This window comes from Haliotis rubra, unplaced genomic scaffold (genome assembly GCF_003918875.1).
Source record: "Haliotis rubra isolate DU_JTF1 unplaced genomic scaffold, ASM391887v1 Scf267, whole genome shotgun sequence".
NCBI lineage: Eukaryota > Metazoa > Mollusca > Gastropoda > Lepetellida > Haliotidae > Haliotis > Haliotis rubra.
The window spans coordinates 1,274,539-1,287,993 of NW_025766747.1; the positions used below are offsets into that span (position 1 = coordinate 1,274,539).

General features: G+C 45.1%; 1 protein-coding gene across 3 annotated transcripts in view; it reads right to left on the reverse strand.

The window, feature by feature from the left end:
- The window catches only part of LOC124280423, a 51,351-nt gene that overhangs the window by 18,352 nt on the left and 19,544 nt on the right, over positions 1–13,455 (reverse strand). For all 3 annotated transcript variants that reach the window (XM_046716363.1, XM_046716364.1, XM_046716365.1), the window contains 3 exons: positions 12,717–12,793; positions 11,608–11,678; positions 11,212–11,285 (listed from right to left, as the gene is read on the reverse strand). In XM_046716363.1, coding sequence (XP_046572319.1) covers positions 11,212–11,285; positions 11,608–11,678; positions 12,717–12,793 — 222 coding nt within the window. The remainder of the gene's footprint in view (positions 1–11,211; positions 11,286–11,607; positions 11,679–12,716; positions 12,794–13,455) is intronic.

Sequence of the window (13,455 nt, forward strand, 5' to 3'; positions counted from 1 at the left end):
ATGGGCGATGTGGTCGTCTATCGCGTACAGTTTGGCCGTGTTGTTCACGAGATGTCCGCGAATGGTTTGCATGGCCTTGTCCAGCCCCCGTAGTTCCCGAACGGTAAATTCGAACCCGGGTAAGGGTTTGTTATGGTATGTGGCCAACAGCTTTTCAATGTTATCAGTCATGTCTTGATCAGATGTGGCGTCCCTGACGTCTTGCAGATCTTGAACGGCCTCCTTGGGAAGGGTGTTGATAAGGCAAGCGGTTCTCTCGTGCGCTTATTCATGAGATCGATCTCCGGGCGACCCCTCAGTCGCAGCGTGCCATTACCATCAACAAAAAACTTGGAATAGTCTCGCCCCCACGGCTCTACGTAATTTTTATCCCCTTTTAAGCCATCATAAAACCCGTTGACGGCCTGCTTCACGAGTTCGTTGCTTTGCGTGAATGAGGCTTCATTCTCGAATGAGGTTTCATCCTCGAATGCCTGGGCACTATCATCCCACATATCATCCATAGGTATGTACTCAGCCATTATTTAGTATTAAAACTTATATATTTCATTTATATAACAATGTATGGTAGAAAACTAGATCCCTTCCGGAGATCAAGAGAGCCTCTAGGCGTCAGAACCGTGCGCCAGTCGGTGACCATCACCAACAATCCCAGCAAGATAGACAAGAATAAAACGCTGCTGGTTATGATTCCCAAACCTTGGTGAGAATGACCTCATTGTACCAGGCACGGTTCGACTGGCGTTCAACCTCACGCTGACCTCCGACAACGACAAACGCGAGCTAGTGCGGAACGTAGGCCGAGCTATCATCAAGAAAACCACCATCCAGATCAGCGGTAACGAGGTGCTGAGCATCGACGACAGCGACGTGTTTCACTGCTACGGGGACCTCTGGAAAAGCTAGGGAGAACGCGTCAATGACGTGTATCAAGGCATCAGCAAATCAACTCGGTTGCGCATGGGGTATGGCTTCACGGCAGACCAGTTAGCCAAGATCACGGACGGTGAAAAGGCCATCGCTCAAGCGTACGGGAACAGGTTCTGCGTGCCGCTCGACTTCGAGTTGCTCACGTCACACGCGCCGTTTTACCAGGCCGCGCTGAGTGATAGGCTTGAATACGAGCTCACGTTTAACGACTACAGTAAAGTAGTGCGTACGCCGAACGGCGATGAGGCCAGTTACGCCATAGACAACATCTCTCTGGAGTTCGACATGGTCACTAGCCCGGAGCTGGCAAGGCAGGTTCGAAGCCAGTACTCGGGGAAGATGGCCATCCTGTACGACCGCATACTGCGCATAGATCAGTCGTCGTGCGAGATAAGAGCGACACTGTGTGGAATATCAACCTGAACGTGCCGGCGTGATCGATGAAAGGTATCCTGGTCGTCCCCGTGGAGGATTACGAGCCGTTCCGGAGGGACAGCGAGAAGTTTTCAACCCCAAAATTGAAAAGGTGGAAGTGACCATAGAGGGCGTGCCCAACCAGCTGTTCAGTCATGGTATGAGAGCATACCAGCAGTGGGATGAGATAAAAAAGCTAGCGGCCATCAAACAACACCCATACATAACCAAGGACCTGGACCTATCCTCCGTGCAGATCGGTGAATACCTGACCACCAAGTACACCCTATGGTTGGACATGCGATCCACGGATGACGATAAACTGCACGGTAGCGGTCGCCGCATAGACAACAGCAGCGAGGGGATAACCATCCAGATTACCAAGAAGGCTCAACCCGCTGGCAAGTTGAAATTATATCTGTACGTTATTATGGACGCGCAACTTAATATAGACAATGGGAGATTCGTGCAAGCCATCTATTGATTTGCCCCGCGACCCACACTGCGCCATAGTGTGTGTGCAGACTGGCTTTGGGAAGACCGTTTTCGTGTTGGATATGTTGGAGGGGTACTACAGGGATGTGTTCGACAACATCGTTATCATGTGCCCTACTCTGAGCATGAATAAAACGTACACGGAAAGACCTTGGGTGATGACGGACCCGGACGTACACAAAGTCGACCCGGGAACACGCCTGCAGGACTGGTTGAAAGCTCTTCACGAGAAATTTAAAGGGGAGTCGACGTTGTTCATACTGGATGACTGTTCATACTGAGGAGTTACCTCCCTTTGACAGTGGCCCAATTAGACACTGTGCACACCTACGTATAGCTATGTTTGTGGAAATTGAGTCCAGGGAACGTTGCCTGAGAAGCTGGCAGATGGATGTGGGGAAAAGTATAGATATCAGTGTCTTCAAACCCATGATTGTTAGTGAACTATATAAGGGGTGCTCGTTTACAATCATGGTAAAAGTAGGGTTTGATGTGCCATGGGCTGGACACACTTGGAATTACTATGATGGGGGGCGAGTAGATGTGCATGGGGAGATAGATATACTTGTTGACGGCTCGTTGCAAGTAATACAAAACACCCTACTATGCTGCGCATGTTCCGGGTGGGTCGAGGGAATAATCGATGAGGTGTATCTAGATATTTACTCATTTTTTACCTTTACGGTGGCCCAATTAGAGATTGATCTTCTTAGGTGTGTACGCAACTATGACTACTATCGGTTATTCTCGAATGAGGAAGCCAGCCTTGTTGAGATTACTAGGTTTAGAAGCCCCTCCTACGGTAAAACAATTAAAAGCTCAAGCAAAACAGCTTGGGCTCACGGGTTATTCAAACCTGGGGAGAGCCGGGTTAATCGCATTGTTATCACATGCCCCCGTAGCAAAACCTCCCACTGTAAAACAATTAAAAGCCGAGGTACGCAATTTGGGTTTAGGGGGATATTCCCGTATGAGGAAACCACAGCTTGTAGAACTATTACGGCAGAATAGAGCTATTGACCTACAGTTCGTGCGCACTGAGCGCGCTGTAGGCAACTATTTGAGAGGCTGGCGCATGCATGTTGATAGGAATATAGACATCACAGATATCAAGCCTCTGATAGCTGATAAGGTCAACCAGGAACTAAACAGTCTGGGAAGTATCAAATTTCAAATCACAGTGAAAATGTCACTCGATAAGGAGGTGGGCGTGGGGGAAGGGATCACTGAGTACGTTCAGCCTTACTTCCGGTGTAGGCAAGAGGTCGTGACCCATATAGAGACCATAGACGCATCAATCGATACCAGTTTTCAGCAGATACGAGAATACCTAGAACGCTACACACACTTGGGGTCCGGGTGGGCTGTAGATAAAATCGATAATGTCTATCTAGACATAGCTAACTACGTGCCGTTCAGAGGCGGGTCATACCTAGACTTGCCCCCCTACTATAGGAAAAAACATGCCATGGTCAACGTCAAGAATAGCGGAGACGATTGCCTGAGGGTAGCTATCAGGTCAGCCTTGTTTCCAGCTGACACTCATTCAGACAGGTTTTCTAGCTATCCCCAAGACGATGGGCTCAACTGGGATGGTAAAGATGAACCCACCCCCATATCCCAGATAACTAAAATAGAAAAACAGAATAATCTAGCTATAAATGTCTTTGGGCACGAAGGTAACACAACAATAGTGCACAAAGTCAGCCCAGCGTTGGGGGAACCCCAACTGGGGGGACAGGGGGGGAAACGCGTTATCAATATATTCATGATCCAGCGAGGCGACAAGTACCACTACACATGGATAAAACACTTTAGCAGGCTGTTGTATGACCAATCGGCACACAGAGAAAAGAGCCACTTCTGCGAAAGGTGCCTACATGGCTTCACACGAGCTGATTTATTAGAATCCCACTGGGAGGATTGCCAAGGTGTGGGGCAGACGGCTATACGAGTCGACATGCCTAAGGAAGGTGATAATATCCTAAAATTCGGTAACCACAAGAACCAAATGTCTGTGCCTTATATCATATACGCCGACTTTGAAGCCTTGGTCAAACCTGTTGAGGCTGCCGGGGGTACTCCCACAGGTGAGAGCTTCACACAGAAAACACAGGAGCATGAGGCCAGTGGGTTTGGATACATTGTCGTCTGTTGTGATGGGAAAACGAAAGCTCCGGTAGTGTACAGGGGTCCCGACGCGGCTAAAAGTTTCTTAAGTGTTTGCAGGAGGAAGAAAAAATTATTAGGAACGCACTGTATACAGTCGCTCCCATGCGTATGACCCAAGCCGACAGGCTAGCTCACGCCTGTAGCACTAACTGCCACGTGTGTGACTCACCACTTAACGGTGATTCGGTGAGAGATCACTGTCATGTAACTGGTAAGTATAGAGGCGCCGCTCACAGCACGTGTAACCTGAAGCTTAGAATCATCCCTAAGACAAAAAACATCCCCGTGGTCTTTCACAACTTGAGAGGGTACGACTCTCACTTAATCATGCAGGCCATCGCGAAAATTGATGGTAATATAACGTGTATCCCCAACAACATGGAGAGATACATTTCCTTCAGCTTAAACGGCCTGAGGTTCATCGACTCGGTTCAGTTCCTACTGTCGTCACTTGACAGTCTGGTCAAGGCCAACGATACCTTCCCTATCACCGATCGATACACCGACGCTGAGACTAGACCCCTGCTGATGAGGAAGGGTGTGTACCCCTATGAGTACATGGATGGTTGGGCCAAGTTCGCCGAGACCAGACTACCCCCCATCAGAGAATTTTACAGCTATCTGACCGACTCGGAAATATCCCAAGATGATTACTCACACGCTATTAATGTATGGAATAAACTGGGTTGTAAGAATCTGGGTGACTATCACGACCTGTACTTGAGGACAGATGTACTGCTGTTAGCCGACGTATTTGAGACGTTTAGGCGGGACATGTTTCAAGCAGTATAAACTCGACCCTGCATGGTATTACACCAGCCTAGGTCTGTCGTGGGATGCCTTGTTGAAAAAGACCGGAGTTAAGTTGGAATTGCTTACAGATTATGACATGCACCTATTCATTGAGAAAGGCTTGCGAGGCGGGATCTCCATGGCAACCAAACGATACGCGAAAGCAAATAATCAATACGTGAAGGGCTACGACCCGAGCAAGCCAACCAATCATATTCTCTAACTCGATGCCAACAACCTGTACGGCTGGGCTATGAGCCAGTATCTACCCACAGGGGGATTCGAATGGGCGTCACCCATTGATGTTATGAGCATCGCACCAGATTCGAACAAAGGTTATATCCTCGAGGTTGACTTGGAATACCCCAAGGCATTACACACATCACACAACAGCTACCCCCCTGGCCCCCGAAATTATGAGGGTTAACCCAGACTGGATGTCTGAGTACCAACATAACTTATTAGGTGGGCGGGTGGCAGACGTTGAAAAACTCGTGCCTAACTTAATGAATAAGACCAAGTACATCGTTTACTACCGCAACCTACAGCTGTACCTGTCGTTGGGTATGAGGCTGACTAAAATACACAGGGTGCTCGTGTTCAACCAGAGCCCCTGGATGGAGCCGTACATCAGAATGAACACAGACCTCCGAAATCTGGCCACCAGTGACTTTGAGAAAAATCTCTATAAGCTCATGAACAACTCGGTGTTTGGTAAGACTATGGAGAACCTGAGGAAACGCGTGACTGTGAAGCTGGTTCGGTCGAATGAGGAAGACAAGCTCAGGAGACTGATAGCCATTCCGGCATTCAACCGTAGCAAGATATTCACCGATGACCTAGTTGCCCTACACATGAAGAAAAGCCACATAAAATTCAACCGGCCTGTTTACGTGGGGATGAGCATCCTCGATTTATCCAAACACCTGATGTACGACTTTTACTACAACAAGCTTAAGAAACAGTACGACGACAGGTGTGAAGTGCTGTACACTGACACGGATTCCCTGCTGATGGAGATTCGAACCGAGGACGTGTACGAGGACATGAAAAAACACCTCGATTTGTACGACACCAGCGACTACCCCAAGGACCATGCCATACACAGCACAGTAAATAGAAAGGTCCTAGGTAAGATGAAGAACGAGTGTGCTGGCACGCCCATAGCCGAGTACATAGGTTTGAGGCCTTAGATGTATTCCATACTGAAGGCCGACAATGGTGAGATCCGGAAGGCTAAGGGTGTTAAGAAGTACGTGGTTAAACAACACATCAAACACGCCAGATTCAAGGAAGCCCTGTTCAAGACCCGTACCTTTAGACATAAAATGAACACACTTAGAAGTGATGGGCATAAGATATACGGACTGATTATAAAGAAGACGTCCCTGTCGCTGATGGACACTAAACGTTGGATAGCTATTGATGGGATAAACACGTACGCGTACGGGCATGAGAAAATTGAACCAAGAACATAGGTATATATAAATACCCTGTCGGGGCGACATGTCACGGAACCAGAGAAAGTTTGAGGCTATTTACTGGAAAGGAGGTACTGGAAAGGAGCTAGTGCTGTAGATAAGCTAGCTAAAATGGCGCGAGTACCGCCGGAGGAGGCCAAAGCGTGGCTTGAAAAACAAGCCCTGTGGCAGATCTATTTGCCACCACCACGCTACGTGCCTAGAAGGAAGTTTGGTATTAATATACCCAACAGCGTTCACCAGGCAGACCTACTATTCCTACCCCACGACAAGAGGTACAAGTATGCCTTAACCGTAGTGGACGTAGCCAGTCGCTATAAGGAAGCCGAACCCTTGACCGCGAAAGACTCGGTCCAGGTAGCCCGCGGATTCGAGCGTATATACAAACGCAGTCCGCTGACGTGGCCAACAGAGCTGCAAGTTGACCCCGGGCGGGAGTTCATGGGTGTCGTGTCACACCTGTTAGACAAACACGATACAAGGGTCAGGCGTGGCACGGCTGGAGCCCATCGCAGCCAAGCCATAGTTGAGAGATTCAATAGAACTTTGGCTGAGCGCTTATTCGGGTATCAGTATGCGAGGGAGATGGCCAACCCGGGGGAAGCAATCGACTGAATGGGTCGCTAGGTTACCCAAGGTGGTGTCGGCAATCAACCATGAAGCCACCCGTCTCACCGGCAAGAAACCGGCAGACGCTATCAAACTAAAATCAATAGTGGCAGAGTCGGCTGCTCCATTGCGTGGGAAGGAGAAACAGATACCAGATAGGGCCCTAGTTAGGTATATATACCAGCCGGGGGAACACGAGGGTGATAGCTGTAAGCGAGCCACTGACCCAATATGGTCAGTCAAAACTTACAACATAGATAAAGTGGACATGAAAGCCGACGAGCCTAACTTGTACTACTTGAGGGATGGGCCAGGTAGAGGGTTTGTTAGAGCGGAATTATTGATCGTGACGTACGGCACAATGTTACCCCCCAAGCAAAATACCAAGTAATCCCAACATAGTATCCTGTCAACACGGCATGTCACATGATCAGGAAAGTGCTAGTTCGCTATCTCAGGATAGACCCGTTAACCGACATATTTCAGCCATGTCCCCGGTAGCTCAGTCGGTTAAGTGGTGCGGCTGTGAGGTATAACATTGGGCGTTCGTATCACGCTAGCGTCTCAAACTTTTTCATAGTAATGAAATAAGGCTTTCAGTGCCGGGGGGACTCAAAAGCAGTAGGGGTAATGGTAGCTGGATAAAGGGTCCGACCAAAGCCTTATTTCACAAATAAGGCTTTGCAGAGGCTTTTGTTGGACTTGGTCCAAAACCCCCATTGTATATACTACTACACCTACTAACCAATGCATGATACACCGTCTGATGAAATAAATGATACACCTACTAACCAATGCATGATACACCGTCTGATGAATCCATGACACACCGTTTAACGAATGTATGATACACCTACTCACCAATGCATGATACACTGTCTGATGAATGCATGATACACCGTTTAATGAATGCATAATACATCATCTCATGAATGCATGACAAACCGTTTAATAAAGGCCTGATACACCTACTAACTAATGCATGATACACCGTCTCATGAATACATGGTACACCTACTAACCAATGCATGATACACCGTTTAATAAAGGCCTGATACACCGTCTAATGAATGCATGACACACCTACTCACCAATGCATGATACACCGTCTGATGAATGCATGATACACCGTTTAATGAATGCATAATACACCATGTCATGAATGCATGATACACCGTCTGATGAATGCATGACACACCGTTTAATGAATGCCTGATACACCTACTAACCAATGCATGATACACCGTCTCATGAATACATGGTACACCTACTAACCAATGCATGATACACCGTCTGATGAATGCATGACACACCGTTTAATGAATGCATGATACACCTACTCACCAATGCATAATACACCGCCTGATGAATGTATGATACACCGTTTGATGAATACATGGTACATCTATTAACCAATGCATGATACACCGTCTGATGAATGCATGACACACCGTTTAATGAATGCATGACACACCTACTCACCAATGCATGATACACCGTCTGATGAATGCATGATACACCGTTTAATAAATGCATAATACACCATCTCATGAATGCATGATACACCGTCTGATGAATGCATGACACACCGTTTAAAGAATGCCTGATACACCTACTAACCAATGCATGATACACCGTCTGATGAATACATGGTACACCTACCAACCAATGCATGATACACCGTCTGATGAATGCATGACACAACGTTTCATGAATGCATGATACACATACTCACCAATGCATGATACACCGTCTGATGAATGTATGATACACCGTTTGATGAATACATGGTACATCTATTAACCAATGCATGATACACCGTCTGATGAATGCATGACACACCGTTTAATGAATGCATGATACACCTACTCACCAATGCATGATACACCGTCTGATGAATGCATGATACACCGTTTAATGAATGCATAATACACCATCTCATGAATGCATGATACACCGTCTAATGAATGCATGACACACCTACTAACCAATGTATGATACATCATCTCATGAATGCGTGATACACCGTTTAATGAGTGCATAATAAACCATCTCATGAATGCATGACACACCGTCTAATGAATGCATGATACACCGTCTGATGAATACCTGGTACACCTACTAACCAATGCATGATACACCGTCTGATGAATGCATGACACACCGTTTAATGAATGCATGATACACCTACTCACCAATGCATGATACACCGTCTGATGAATGTATGATACACCGTTTGATGAATACATGGTACATCTAATAACCAATGCATGATACACCGTCCGATGAATGCATGATACACAGTTTAATGAATGCATAATACACCATCTCATGAATGCATGGTACACCGTCTAATGAATGCATGACACACCTACTAACCAATGTATGATACATCATCTCATGAATGCGTGATACACCGTTTAATGAGTGCATATTAAACCATCTCATGAATGCATGACACACCGTCTAATGAATGCATGATACACCGTCTGATGAATGCATAATACACCATCTGATGAATGCTTGACACACCGTTTAATAAATGCCTGATACACCTACTAACCAATGCATGATACACCGTCTGATGAATACCTGGTACACCTACTAACCAATGCATGATACACCGTTTGATGAATGCATGACACACCGTTTAATGAATGCATGATACACCGACTCACCAATGCATGAAATACCTTCTGATGAATGCATGACACACCGTTTAATGAATGCCTGATACACCTACTCACCAATGCATGATACACCGTCTGATGAATGCATGACACACCGTTTAATGAATGCATGATACACCTACTCATCAATGCATGATACACCATCTGATGAATGCATGATACACCGTTTAATGAATGCATAATACACCATCTCATGAATGCATGATACACCGTCTAATGAATGCATGACACACCTACTAACCAATGTATGATACATCATCTCATGAATGCGTGATACACCGTTTAATGAGTGCATAATAAACCATCTCATGAATGCATGACACACCGTCTAATGAATGCATGATACACCGTCTGATGAATGCATAATACACCATCTGATGAATGCTTGACACACCGTTTAATAAATGCCTGATACACCTACTAACCAATGCATGATACACCGTCTGATGAATACATGGTACACCTACTAACCAATGCATGATACACTGTTTGATGAATGCGTGACACACCATTTAATGAATGCATGATACACCTACTCACCAATGCATGATACACCGTCTGATGAATGCATGACACACAGTTTAATGAATGCCTGATACACCTACTAACCAATGCATGATACACCGTCTGATGAATGCATGACACACCGTTTAATGAAAGTATGATACACCTAATCACCAATGCATGATACACCGTCTGATGAATGCATGATACACCGTCTGATGAATGCATGATACACCGTCTGATGAATGCATGATAGACCGTCTGATGAATGCCTGATACATCGTCTGATGAATGCATGATACACCGTCTGATGAATGCACGATACACAGTCTCATGAATGCATGATACACCGTCTGATGAATGCTTGATACACCGTCTGATGAATGCATGATACATCGTCTGATGAATGCATGATACACCTAATGATGAATACATGATACACCGTTTAATGAATGCATGATACATCGTCTGGTGAATGCATGATACACCGTCGGATGGATGCATGTTACATCGTCTGATGAATGCATGATACACCGTCTGATGAATGCATGATACACCGTCTGATGAATGCATGATACATCGTCTGACGAATGCATGATACACCTACTAATGAATGCATGATACATCGTCTGATGAATGCATGATACACCGTCTGATGAATGCATGATACATCGTCTGACGAATGCATGATACACCTACTGATGAATGCATGATACATCGTCTGATGAATGCATGATACACCGTCTGATATATGTCTAATACATGGCTGATGAATGCATGATACAGCTTCTAATGAATGCATGATACACCGTCTGATGAATGCATGATACGCTGTCTGATGAATCCATGATACACCTACTAACCAATGCATAATACACACGCTGACAACCGCAACAACCGGTACAACCCATAAAGTCATAAGGGTCTGTGACACATTGCAATGGAATTTCCCTGTAGCGACATCACCGGCAGCGATATTTCATGTGGAGGCCAGTTTTGGATGATAAATTTATATATAGATCTATACAATAGTAAAGGTCCTGCCCAATCTATCAATCATTGCACAGACCGGCGGAACGTTATTATAGGCCTCAGAGGTTGGTGTATATTTCTTCTACACTCACCATGTGATGACCTGAGTGCTCCGTCTTCATATGATGCACTTTGTCTATGGGTACCAACGTTCTGCAAGGGCAGCCTGTTGTGACAGATTAAGAGTATTAGGTACAAGCTCACAAATTTTGCAAAACATGCATACTGATGTACAAAAGAAAGTACACACCTGGTGTTTTGAGACTATTAAAAAAACGTAAATATTTTGCTAGCAATGTTCCAACTGGGTACGATATCTATGGTGTTATTGCAACACGTACACACTGTTTGTGACTTGTGAGTCACAATGAAAACACTTTTCTAAATATTACGCTGTTTTAGGAAAACATTTGACCAAAGCATCAGGTGTGTACTTTCTTTTGTACGTCAGGCTACAACAGTTTTGATATAGCGTTGTCAAGTCCTACCTGATTAAAACGTCGTATTTGCCATTTTCGCCGTATCTGTGTTCACAAATGCTTTGATTCTCCCAGATGACCTGAAAATTGATTAATACATAGATATATGAACATAACACAATCTGTTGGACTACACACTCTAATAACAGATCATACGATCCGCATGGATTCTAAAATACGTTACATAATAAACTTCTCAAAAAAAATGTATATTTATACATTATCAGATACAGTAGGTTTATACTCTTACACAAAATATCAATTCGGTTCGATCATCACATCAGCTATGGGGAATCTATAAATACAGCAGCCTTTTTTTCACATCCACAGGAAATCTGTGCCAATAGCAGAGTCGACAGTAAGATATCATTAGAATGTGTTTGTGAATGACTATCAAATAGTGATGATAGTAGATGTTCGCGAAAAGGTTAGTGCCTTACTGTCTACGGGGAGGACATGGGAACGTCTGGTACAAGTCAAAATAGTAAATGGCATCTGACGTCTTTTTTCAACACAAATGTGTCGGATTTTGCGAAGACCTCAAGGTATCCACCAGAAAACTTATTGAAATGCTTACTGAGGCCTTGCATATTCTTCTGAGCAAGATTCGTATAGTAAATACACCAAGCACGATTGCACCTTAATGTAAACATGGAACATTGCTCGGCATTAATGGGAACTTGACTAATGGAAAGTTGAAATCGTCACTCTCGTAGTAAAGTCTTTATGCATCTAAATATGGGCCACGTGTGGCTGTTAGTCCAGGCTGGTTAATCAATGGAAAGGAACCGGACATGTGCTTTTTATTGAACGGTGTCAGATCATCAATATATCTGAAGCTTAAGTTCTTTCGTTTTCAATAGGCCAGTAGAAATTCCGATTTTTATGCATAGAGAAACAGATACGAAAGGAGGCGAACGAACACACATTGTGCCTGTGAGGGTACCTACTTCTTGTCTAAATGCCTTACGGCCACATTTTAAATAGAAGATATTTAAGAGGAAGTCCAGCACTCCAAATATAACTTCCACGGGGTGAAGTTTGTCAGAAGCTTTGTCATGTAGGATTGCGGTATACAAATACTACAACGCTATGACATCATGTGTGACATCACGTACCAGCACTCGGGCGTCAATTAGTCTGATGACAGTCCCTGACTGGTTATCATCACAGCTGCCCGTTTCCATGTCAGGACCTGACAAAGAAAGAATGTGTGAGTATAATAAAGTTACGACATGCATATCAGATTGATACGGTTATAACTAGAACCTTCCGTCCACATTTACTAAAGCTGTAAGCAAGACTATTATGTCCCACCGGACCTACTGCTCATGCATTCCTTTACTGACTGGTTTAACTCCATTCAGCGTGTTCATAATGTCCCTGGATACTACTGTACCTGTTACTCACCTGGCTGTACCTCCATTCCTATACTGATTGGCTCAACTACATCTGGCTTGCGTGAGAGACACCTGGATACTGTACTGTACACGTTACTCACCTGGCAGTATCTCCATTCCTATACTGATTAGCTCAATTTCATCTGGCAGGCGTGAGAGACACCTGAATGTTGTAGTGCACACGTCACTCACTTGGCTGTACCTCCATTCCTATACTGATTGGCTCAACTACATCTGACAGGCGTGAGAGACACCTGGATACTGTACTGTACACGTTACTCACCTGGCTGTACCTCCATTCCTATACTGATTGGTTCAACTCCATCTGGCTTGCGTGAGAGACACCTGGATGCTGTACTGTACCTGTTACTCACCTGGCTATACCTCCATGTCTATACTCAGTGGCTCACTTCCACCTGACGGGCATGAGAGACACCTGGATACTGTACTGTACACG